The sequence below is a fragment of the Penaeus monodon genome, chromosome 3, assembly GCF_015228065.2.
Source record: "Penaeus monodon isolate SGIC_2016 chromosome 3, NSTDA_Pmon_1, whole genome shotgun sequence".
In the NCBI taxonomy this organism is placed as follows: Eukaryota; Metazoa; Arthropoda; class Malacostraca; order Decapoda; family Penaeidae; genus Penaeus; species Penaeus monodon.
The window spans coordinates 44,051,459-44,064,178 of record NC_051388.1 but is presented as its reverse complement, the minus strand read 5'-3'; the positions used below and the strand labels follow the sequence as shown (position 1 = coordinate 44,064,178).

At 38.1% G+C, this 12,720-nt stretch overlaps 1 protein-coding gene across 4 annotated transcripts in view; it reads right to left on the bottom strand.

Moving 5' to 3' along the window:
- Positions 1-5,733: 5,733 nt before the first annotated feature.
- Positions 5,734-12,720, bottom strand: part of LOC119595189 (unconventional myosin-VI-like) — a 69,391-nt gene continuing 62,404 nt past the window's right edge. For 2 of the 4 annotated variants that reach the window (XM_037944360.1, XM_037944367.1), the window contains 3 exons: positions 12,563-12,701; positions 11,052-11,134; positions 5,734-9,186 (listed from right to left, as the gene is read on the bottom strand). In XM_037944360.1, the coding sequence (XP_037800288.1) occupies positions 9,035-9,186; positions 11,052-11,134; positions 12,563-12,701 (374 nt within the window). In that variant the 3' untranslated portion in view covers positions 5,734-9,034. The remainder of the gene's footprint in view (positions 9,187-11,051; positions 11,135-12,562; positions 12,702-12,720) is intronic. The other 2 variants (XM_037944372.1, XM_037944376.1) reach the window with 1 other exon arrangement.

Below are 12,720 nucleotides of genomic sequence, written 5' to 3'. Positions count from 1 at the left end.
ATGCCTTTATACAGCCAACAACGGTGTAGCGATAGGGTCAGCCCCATTAGGCCCTTCTACGCTAATGCATTCCTTTGTTTTCATGAACAAAACTGCTTAATCAATGCCCGCCTGAATTTAAACCTGTTTATATCGCCGATACATCGATGATAACGTCCCTCCTTTTCAAACAACCATCCACACATAATCTTTTTCTTAACTATCTCAACTCAAAACACCCGAGCTCAATTTCCTGTGAGAACACAAGAAGACAATCAGATTACCGTTCTTAGACACCTAATTCACTTATAACAATGGCACCTTCCAGACAAGCATTTTACCGAAAGCCAACTTTCACTGGCCTCGGACTTCTCAGTTACATTCCATATTTATATAAATCAACAGCCATCAGAACTCGAATCACTCGAGCCTATACCTGTGTAGCAACTGGACAACCTTTCATGACGAAATGTTGTTTTCTTGAAAAATCTTTATATCTAATTGTTATCCACTGTTCTTATTTGATAAAAATTCAAAAACTTTCCCTATGTAAAATATTCTCAAACCAACCCACTGTCCCTAACTGTTATAAAAGACCACAGGTTTTAAACTACCGTATTGGGTAGTTTAAGTTTTGAAGGCAGCTAAAATCTTTGTTACAAATTAATTACCACCCAAATTAAATTCCACGTTTATCTTCACCAACACTAACAATATTGCCATTTTCTAAACAACCGTTGAAACGTAACTCTGAACTGTGTTCTAATGTATCTACTTATTACCTGTCCTTGCTGCCAACTCGTACGTGGTGTCTACCTCACGATGGTTACGACAACCCGCAATCCTAGAACACAAAGGCAATCCTTCAGCACCTGCCTCACCACTGAGTAACCATCTTTTTCGGCAATAAGAGAACATTCTCAAAATCACTCACACACTTCCTGTACACAGATTTTAGAATTCTATCCTCACACTCCTCCCGCCCTTCCTTAATCCACTCAAGAATCCCTGCTGATTCAGAGGATGAAACCTGATCTTAAACCATCCAACCACCGCGCAAACCACCTTATTCACACAGTAGATCTTCTCCAAAAAAAAAAATTCCCAACCATCCACTTTTGGTTAGTTTTACCATATTGCTTATTATTGTTCATGTATATCCGTTCTTTTTTCTCAACTAGATGTTTGTTTTTTGTCTTTTTACTTGTTTGTTTTTTGACTATGTATATATTGTTCTCTTTCGTTTTTTGTACATCTATATATTTTTATATTAGAACCAGACACATTGTAATAACCATTGTCTAATTGATTTTTTGGGTTCTTTTGACAGTACTGATGATGGAGGATTTGTTATACCTCCGAAACGTCTAATAAACATGAAATTCTTCACGACTGTATTAGTCTGCCTATTCATACTTACTATACGACGCCTGAGGGGCAAATCTATCACCGTATATATATATATATATATAAATATATGTATATATATATATATATATATATATATATATATATATATATATATATATATATATATATATATATATATATATATATATATATTATATATATATATATATATATATATATTATATATAAATATATATATATATATATATATATATATATATATATATATATATATATATATATATATATATATATATGTAATGGGTTATAGATGAGTCCTGTGGGAATCGAATTCTTATTAAGAAGAGGAAAAACAACGCGGCCGAGCAGTTCATTGTTGCAATTTGCAAAACGTTTCGGAGATGCAATCTCCATCATCAGTGCTGCAACAAAAAATAGGGAAAATTAATTCTAATACATACAAAAAAAAATCAAAAGCATGAAAAATCATTAAATGACCACAGACAAAAAAGGCAGTGTAGCAAGTAACAGATACTAAAAAAAAAAAAAAAAAAGGGTGGTTGGTAGTTTACATCTGAATCTTGGTCTTGGTCCAGGAAACCTCTAGGCCCAAGGGCTTCGCCTCATTGCTAATTAATTCAAGAGCCGCCACCAGTGACTCCAGGGACTCAGATAGGATAGCAACATCATTGGCAAAGTCAAGGTCTGAGACCTTAATATTGCCCAGTGTTGCTCCACACTGACTTAGGTAGTAGCTCTGCCCATTATCCAGTCCACGCAGGTGTTGAAATGTGTTGGTGCAAGGACAGCCTTGCCTCACCCCTGAATTAACAGGGAAGAAGTATGACAGGCCCCCTGTGTCGGAATTTCCCTGAGTTTCAGAATCACCCATAGTGATTCTCGATGCACCGAGTCAAACGCCTTCCTGAGGTCGATGTAGGCTGCAAGCAACCCATGACGAAACTCACGACGGCGTTCTACAATTACTCGAAGCACTAAGATACTGTCTATTGTGGACTTGCCAGGAGTGAATCCAGACTGCTCTGGTCTCTGGTGCCTTAGTAGGTGGTCGCAAATCCGTTTCAGAAGAAAGTGGACGAAAACTTTGCCTGGTATGCTGAGCAGTGTAATACCACGGTAGCTGTTACAGTCCCAAAGATCCCCTTTCCCCTTCCAGAGAGGGATGACCAAGTCCCTTAGATGGCAGTCAAGACTGCATGCAAGTCCTGAGCCATAATTTAACCCCCAGCCTTTAGAAGTTCAGCAGGGATATCACATATGCTTGCGGCTTTCCCACACTTCAGCTTGGAAATCGCCATCCTAACCTCTGTTAGGGTAGAAGGTTCCTCGCTGATGGGTGGGTCCGGCACAGGTATTGTGATACCACTTGCATCCAAGCTAACTGTTGGAGGGTCTGCCTGGTACAACTGCTCAAAATACTCAGCCCAACGTTCACAAACCCCTACATGATCTGAGATGATCTGTCCATCTGCTGAGCGGACTGCAGTCATCTACGAGGAGGGCTTAGAGTTCAGCTTTCTCAGGGCTTGGCAGGCAGGGCAAAGGTCATTTATCAAGAAATGGCCTTCAACCTCCTCAGCAAGATTACTGATGAACTGTTCTTTGTCCCTTCTCAGCAGTGTCTGAACACTATGCACCAAAGAGGATGCAAAACCTGATTACCATTCAGCAGAGCCATGCGACATGATTCAGTGGCCTCCACTGTCTCCAAGGAGATGGAATTCTGCCTTGCCCTTGGGCATACACTAATGGACTCTTGCACTGCTTCGAGTGTTTCGTGCTTGAAGAACTCCCACACAGCAACTGGGTCCATCAGGTTATCAAGTTCTGTGAATCGATCAGAGATTGCCATGGTGAACCCAAGGGCACATTCCACCTCCCTCAGTCTGTCCAAGTGAAACACCCAAGAGTGGCCACTGGAGGGACCGGGAGTTTTAAAGCAGCCACAACCAGCTTGTGGTCAGTGCCACAGAATTCGGCACTCCGGTAAACTCTACAGTTCTGGAGAATCCTCCGTCACGTGCTAACAAGAATGTGGTCGATCTCCTTGGCCACTGTACCCGTATTGCTATGCCATATCCAGCGATGCAGGTTGGAGCGCTGGTACCAGGAGCCAGAGATCCTCATTCTCTGGGACCTAGCAAAATCCTGGAGAAGGAGACTGTTCTCTCTGCTGGGATCAGCTTCCAAGCCATGGGGACGGCAGACATCTCGTAGCCAGTTTGATCACAGCCAGATACCGCACTGAAGTCGCCCAGAACAATGCGAATGTCTCGCCAGGGGCAAGACATTCGCATTGTTCCGGGCGACTTCAGCATACTATATTTTATTATTTTTTAATAAAAAAAAAATAGTGAGTTTGGTGTAAAACGCCTCTTTCACATCGAGTTTGCAAATATCAGTAGGAATGTACACAGCAACAAGAGACATGAAGCCAAAGGCATGCTTCAGTCTCAATGCCATAATACGCTCGTCAACCAGTGTTACCTCAACTACCGAGCGTTGAAGTCGGCTGGAGATGGCTATGGCTACTCCCTGGAGGTGATGACCATCACGTCGGCCCGACCAGTAGTAGGTGTACCCATCCATGTTGATCATACCACTGCCAGGTCTTCTCACCTCCGAGAGGGCAGTCACCTCAACTCCCAATCGCTCCAATTCCCTCAATAGCAGAGGTAACCACTCGTCCTGCCGCAAGGACTGATGTTCCAAGCGCCTACTCGGATAGCTCACCTGAGGTTAAGCCTTGGGCGGTCGCTCTGGGTGCATGCCACCTCTGCCACTCCCGCCGACGCTGCCCCAAATAAAGGGGGTCGGCAGACTGTGGGCCCCCCCATTCACCTGTGGGGTTCCCTATTCTTTGCCTCACGAACCTCATGGTGGGTTGGCACCTGCAGGGGTGTAGGCAGGACAAGTAACTCTCATTCCTATCCTGCACCCCAACATTTGCCCTCCCAACAGGATCGATAGCCCGCCTCGCTTGCTGGGTGGGAGGGACAGCACCCCTCCCCTTAGCATATCCATTTATTTGGGTCGCTGAAGATGAGTTATCTGGGGGGAGGAGGACCCCCTCCCCCGAGCCTCCCAATTACCCCCGGGTGACTAAGGGGCAGGAGTTGGTACAGAGCCAGGGCGTGTTCACACGCCAGTGGGCCAAGGCTCCGTACCTCTGGGGCCTCCTGCTACTCCAAAATCCTTCACGGTTTAGCCTGGGACTGCAAGGTGCCCAGTATCCTTGGGTGACCACGAGAAGGCACTGCAGAAGTCTCGATGATGGAGAGGCTGTGAACAGGCAGGGGAGGCTTATGTAGAGCTGCTCCCTTTTTCGTACTAGGCTAGCCAGTGGTGACAGCTGCAAGCGAGAAGGCATGCAAGCACTTAACACTATCTAGGCTAGCACACCATTGTCACATATATGATGTATAAATATTTATTTATATATATATATATTCATATATATATATATATATATATATATATATATATAATATATATATATTAAAATATATATTATATATATATATATAATATATATATATAATATACATTATATTAATATAATATATATATATATATATATAATATTATATTATATATATATATATATATTATATTAATATATATATTATAATATTATATATATTATAATTATATATATATAATATATATTATATATATATATAATAATTATATATTTATATATATATATATATATATAATATATATATATATATATTATATATATATAATATATATAATATATATATATATATATATATATATATATATATATATATATATATATATATATATATGTATATATGTATATATGTATATATGAATACATGCATATATGCAATTTTTTTCTTCATGATGTATGTTTTCTTCTCTATGGATTTGTGGAGTCTCCTTTGGTATAATTTTTTTTTTCTGTTCCAGGGTAGGTATTGATTTTCCCAATGATAGTGTCCTGTCAATCTTTTACAAAAGATCTAGCAAACGTACTCAATACAGTAGATAAATTTTCAATTTTACTGAGATAGTTGTTGATTTTTCTTTCCACCAAGATAGATTTTATCAACGAATAAGACTAGTCCTCATTGTATAAGGAAAATTCAATTACCTATGATAAGTTTACTCTTAGTATGTTCTTTGTCATTAAGGTGCTTCTTCACACCTAGATATTCTTGGTTATCTCTAGGATAAGTACTATCTTTCACTTATGTATTCTCTTGTTTGAGTATAATAAAAAGAGGTGATGATGATGAGGGTGAAGACAAATGATGACTGGGGGGTGAAGATAATGTTCACATATTCCAAACTTCAATGAACTTCTATAATAAATGAAAATGAAAACAACACTGCATTTTCTTCCCTTTTTATTAAGGAATTGTGGGTATTATACGTGACCTCTTACATAAATTACAATCTGATGGTTTATCAAAAAAAAAAAAAAAAAAAAACAATGAAAATAATTTCACCGCCACTCCAGCATTAGCATAAATCTAGATAAATATGTTTACATTTCTATAAAATTATTAAATAAAAATAAAGCAAAACTTATTATTGCATCAAATAAAAAATATGTTCATCTGAAACAAAGCTCTATAATAGTTTTTGGGAAAATATCTTCTGGACAGGAAACTGGATACTGCTTTCAAGCTTTGAGGTCAGGCTGGCATTATGAACATTAATATTATATTAATATAACAAACTTGAGTTTGATATTAAAATCTTTCTGGATATTTTTTTTCTATTTTATTGATTAGGAAATAGAAGAAATTAGCCAATGCCTGACCTGTGTCAGCTACCTTGCATACTCATCAAGTGTAATAAAAGCTAAATATATTTATGTTATGACTTTTAATTTCTTTCCCTCTAACACGTCATGGAACGCAATCTGTTTCCAAGAACGAACAACCATCCACAACTATAAAGAGTAATGCAAAATCTCTCACTTTACAAACACATCTGAGACCAAAGAATAAACTGAGATATAAGTAGAGTTGCATAGGATATCTTTTTCTTATATGTTAAATAACCTTCACTAGATTTCTTCACAAACCTGGATGCCACAGTCATGGCTACACTTTGCGTAATGATGGCAATTATGAAAAAATAAAGAGACAATTCATCTTTTGTTTTTAATCTCACTTAGAATATCTAAATAATCCTAGAAATATTTCTACTTCACAATATATCAACTTAAAGAAGAAAAAAAAATCTTGCTTTAAAGGAACATAGTAACCGAAAAAAACAAAACAAAAAAAGTTGGCAAGCTATAAAAAGTATAATCAAAACCACAGTAAACCAATACTACCTTCACCAAGAAAAAAGCACGGATTAACAAAAATGGTTAGCAACATGAATCTTTTTACACAGCGCAGTTACTCAACATATCCTAAATCCTAGTCTTCATATTTAACTGCAACTTCAAAAATAAGGGGTGGAAGGGAGGTAAGGGAGGGAGAATGGGAGGACTAAAACAAAAATATATGCTACTTCCAGCCTCAGGAAATGTGCCTGTTTTAATTCTCCACATACAGATCTTGCAGTGCATCAGTGCCAAACCTCCCAAAATGTAAATAAAATAACAGACCTTGATAGGGGCATCTCACAACTTACTTGGCACTGCACCTAGCAACATACACGGAATGACTTGTTTCTATGGAGAAACGATAGCAAGAAAAAAAAGGGGGGGGGGGGGCTGGAATCAACAACAGCTGCACCACTGGACCCAAAAGAAGAGGAATGGCTAAGACTCTGATAAAATGAAAAAAGTAATGCTGTGGAATGGCATACTCTGGGACATGATATACTGAAGCTGCTGTTTTACATATATTCATGAGTGTATACATATATATCACGTAATCAGTTTTTCATAATTATTTGCTAACATTGGTAAAAATGGCAATCACTGCATACAATTTTATCTTTCCATCTACAAACTCAAATAAATGTCTGTATACATATATGTAGGTATAATTTGTTGTTAAGTGTAGATGTGCATGTTTTATACTTATGTATGTCCGTGAGTGACTTATAAACAATTTCTCTAAATGGCCAAGAATGGCAGTACAAAGAAATGTGATTATGAAGTCCACAAAAAAAGGATTAAAAAAAAGAAGAAAAAAAAAAAAAAAAAATGGAGGGATGGGGTTACCCCTAACAAACACAGCAACCTTACCTACTGTTAAAATAAAAAAAATTCACAAATTAAAACATAGCTGCACCTTCCCATATGATATTCACATTAGCTTTTAATAAATACCATCAGCGTGAGGGAATACAAATGCCTTAAAATGCGTATAAAAATGTTAAATGACTACATTTTTTCTTTTCCCCTACAACACCACATGAGAAACACAGTCATTACCTACAACACGTAGAAGCTCCATGCTTACAAGCTGCACTTATCTAATCCCACAATTTCTTATTATACCAATTAGATAAACAATAAATAAATCCATTAAAAAAATAATTACATTAAAAATAAAATCCATAATCATAGTAATTACTCAATAGTTTGAAAGTTCTAATGCCCTTCAATTATCACTTTTGCTGCAAATTAAAGAGAATGATGTTCACATGGTTGCCTTTTTATGCTCTCAAGATCACACCCTTTATAACACATCCCATTCACAAACCTTCTGGTAATCTTGTGTACACATAACTATGGGTGAGTCCTTTGAAATGTCATTAGAAACATGCTCTGCCTACAGTTCAAAATAGGAACGTTGGAAATGTCATATATGAAAAACAATGTCTAAGTGTGCCGTACAGCCACACCTGAAGGCAACATTGGTAGCGTGTCTTGACCCTAGGCCAGAGCACACCCTAGACCAAAGGAAGCACCAACAGCAATCATCTGCACGATTGCTTATCAGATGAATGCTGGGAATCACCATCCCCTTAGTGTTGAATAGAGTTACAACAAGCTTAAGTGCTATACTTAAATTCACTCTCTATTTTTGTTTCTTTCCTCTATATTTCTCACAATTATATGACTTTGCTTGTGTTAAGATACTAATATGATGAGAGATTATGATACAAAAAGTTTATTTCTATTTACTGACCATCTTGCAAGGGCATATGCAAATTAATAGTTTCAGTTTTGTTCTTTTTCTCGGTTTTATTAAGCTATTCTTTTCTTTTTCTAATCTCATCAACCATTCATGAGGGGAAAAAAATATCTGCTATTACTAGTTCATAGAGTGTGGCTGTTTTGTGTTCATTCCACAAAGAGAAATTCTTCAAGAGTGCTTAATATCAAAAAAATAATAGTAACAATAATAATAATAATAATAATAATAATAATAATAAATTTCTTAAGTAATAATGCACTGAACCAAATCACCAAAATCCTCTTAATATGAATAAAATGTTCTGGGAAATCACATGTTCTCTCTGATATCTAAAATCACATGACATACAAACTAAAAACAAAGAACAATGTCTATCTGGGGGAAACGTGACATCACAGGCGGGGTAAGAGAAAAAAAATCACAAGACCAGAGAAAGCCAAGAGACAAAGGCGATCTGGAGGAAAGATGACTACAGTATATACTTCTTTCTCTATCACTTTCCCTTTCCATCCATCAATCCATCAACCAAATAAATTCATCAATCTATCAAACAATTAATCTAGCCCAATCAATCTAGATCAGCGTCTCCGTTCTGCTGGGCGCTCATAAGGCTTCCCTCCATGACGGCTCCATTCTTTATCGTATTCCTGCTCAAGAATCTCTGCACCACGCTTCCTTGTCAGCCCTGTCTCCTCCAAGCTCAGCTCACACATCTGCATGTCATCACGGCCTGTGAGGAAAAGCCGGGAAGAAGAGGTTTGTAACTTTTGTGTGGGGGAAAAATGATAAAATTACAAAAATAATGAGAGGCCTTTAGGATTTTTCTGTACTACAGACAACTACACATACAACAGACCAGATACTGTTAGAAATATATTATGGTCCTGATCTTCATGATAAAGTTTGTATTGGGATACAATAAAATTCTTTGAAATTAAGCATGAATATTGAAGAAGACAGAGAAGTGGAGGGAGGGAGGGAGGGAGAAGGAGGGAGGAAGGGAGGGAAGGGGGGAGAGAGAGAGAGAGAGAGAGAGAGAGAGGGAGGGAGGGAGGGAGGGAGGGAGGGAGGAGAGGGAGGGAGGGAGGGAGGGAGGAGGGAGGGAGGGAGGGAGGGAGGGAAGGAAGGAGGGAGGGAGGGAGGGAGGGAGGGAGAGTGAGGGAGGGAGGGAGGGTGGGAGAGAGAGAAGAAAGAGAGAGAGAAAGAAGGAGAGAAAGAGAGAGAGAGAGAGAGAGAGAGAGAGAGAGAGAGAGAGAGAGAGAGAGAGAGAGAGAGAGAGAGAGAGAGAGAGAGAGAGAGAGGGGCAAAAGCAAAGGCAAAGTGAGGGAGGGAGGGAAAGGAAGAGAGAGAGAGAAAGGGAGGGACAGAGGAGGAGGAGGGGGTATGGAGGGAAGGAAAGAGAGAAAGAATATTAACCCATTCGCCCCGTTTGGCATCTATTCTTGCCATGCTCTCAATGGACGCCAACACGTTTGGCATGTAATCTTGCCATGGCATCTATGGGCCCCGTAACATTTGGCACGTATTTTTGCCTTGATGACTGACCATAGGCTGACAGTTTATTATTTTTTTCAACCTAATACTTGGCTCTGTTACTAGTCTTATTTGACTGGTTGATAATTATGTGACGTATGTAATTTATGACATATGTAATTGTTGTAATTATTTATGACTTGTAATCATGTGATTTGTTCACACTAGATTGCATGATTATGATGTACCTTGACCTGACTGGCTGGAAACTAGTAATTGCTTTGATTGGTGCATCAGGTCACATGGCGTGATCTGATTGGTTAGTCATGTGAATAAAAGGTCAGTCAAAGGCTCATTCCAGCAGAATGATTGCAGCCATGGAAGGTATGAAGGTATATTCTCTCTTACAAGTCTTGTACTAAAGAAAAAAAAAACTAAACTTACACAGTGTGACATCACATATCAATACAAAGCTATTTTTGAACATCAAAGTGAAGCTACATTCACTTCTGCTTTTCTTCCTTTTCTGTTGAATGAAATGATAAAAAACATGGTGTGATCTCTTATATGGACAATGCACTACTTCTGAGTATCAAAATGATATTTCGCTTGCTGCTCTGCTTCATTTGAAAGTTTGAAAAAAAAAACACAAAAAACGGCTAAGTCCATACTTTTACATCTCGTGCAAAAACAACACTAACTTTTAGCATCAAAGTGTTGATGTCATCTGATAGTAGAGAGAACTTGGAAGCGATTCAGTATATCTCCTCAATACAAAGGCGAATAGATGCCTAGAAAAAACTATGAGAAAAGTACAGTTTCTACACAACTTTCATAATAAATCTATGGATAGATTCCTGCAAAAATTATATGATGGTCTTTGCGCCGCTCCAGAAAAAATCCCGTTGCGGCGGCCCACGCGGCTGGCAACTATTACCTTGAGCGGCGCTGAGCGACGAGCGAAAAATTCCGGGGCGAATGGGTTAATAATATAATAATAATAATAATAATAAAAAAACTACAATCTTCTTCTCATGCTCACACACTAAGGAAAGACCAAGCAGGCTTTGTCCAGCCCCCCCACCGTCTGGGGCCTACACTCCTGCCCCTCACACCACTCACCTGCGATGAGTAAGATTGGTGGTTTGTCCGGGTGGATCTCCATCTGGCGAGCAATCCAGTCACCGTCAAAGTGAGCGTACCACCTGAAGAATAGCCATCTTACCTTTTATAACTTGTGCATGGCAACACAGGGTTAAAGTCACGCTTGTATATACATAAACACAAGAAATCAGGTTTGAAATATATGTACATGTTTGTCCCTTAAAATGTGGTGAATGTAATTCTACTTCTTTTTTTTTTTCTGGAAGATTATTTAAGATAAGCTTAAACATCACAATTACAGTGATAAAATAAACCATAATGATATTCAAATCATCATCATCATGGTCACTAATAATGATGATGATAATATTCCTTACAATATTTACACAATGCATTCACCACATATCAAGAGTAAGAAAAAGTTAAATTGAAAAATCAAATAATTTGTGTGTAGAAAATATAAATGTTTCAACTTTTATTGTGACCAAATATAAAGCTTAACATTTGCATTTAATATAATCAGTATCAAATATTTTTTATAAATAATAAATCACTATCTTAATCAGACCAACAAAAAACAAATCCAATCAATATATTTCTTGCAAGGCTTTCTAACAAACTTATCTCTTAAAGTATTTTCTACCTTTCATGAAAATAGAAAAGAAAAGATAAGAAATAGAAATTATAACCCAAGCACAAAAAAAATCAAACTAAATTCTAAAGAGAAATCAAGTGACTCCCAAATAAAATTAAATCATTATATTTTACTATAGAGAAAAATTGACAAAACCAAAAACCCAATTTCTAACATGATTTGAGAGAGAATGCAGACATACACTCAACCCATTGCTGCTTAGATTTGTTTTATCAGTTTTGTTTACACATACATGGTTTAACAATTGTGAAGTCATCAATTACTAAGCCTACCTGATTTTACCTGCTTACTCTATTCTTTGAATTTTTATTCCTATTACTAATTTTATCATACATATATGATCCTTATTAATATTGACATTATCATTATAATTATGTTTTTAATAATACTAGTATTAACAAGTATAAAAAATTTCTTCATGAAAATTCAAGGACTGTAGTAACAGGTGGTCAGGTAAGCCTCGCAACTAAGTCCTTATAGACCCTTAACCCTTTGCCACTGGGTGGCATATTCGTACATGCCATGGCATGCCTGGACTATATTCTGTATGGCACGTGTATATGTCCCATGGTATGCCAGTCCCGTTTTCCCGGGGCGGGCCTATGCCACTACGAATACAGCCTGGAAGGGAGGGCTTTCGTATCGGGAAACCACCCGGCAGCAATGGGTTAAATGTGTAAACAAAATTAATAAACTAAAATCTTGGTGGACAAGGGATGTATACATTACCTCCCTGTGGTAACTAGGTAATACAAACACACAACAAAAATAATAGAAAATCACAGCCACACCTCAAATCAAAGAAAAAAAAAGGAATGGATGGTACTTTAGCCTCCCCCTAACTCCTACTCCTGGAAACACACCCCACACCTACCATCCCTTCTGCTGCTGCTGATCCCCTCGGTGCTGGTCACTCGGGCGAACGAATGGGATGCGGAAGTAACGCTGGTTGTTTTTGCCTCCTCCAGCGGCTGCAGGTGACTTGGCGATCGGACGGGCTGGCACGGACTTGGCTGTTTGACAGGGGAAAGG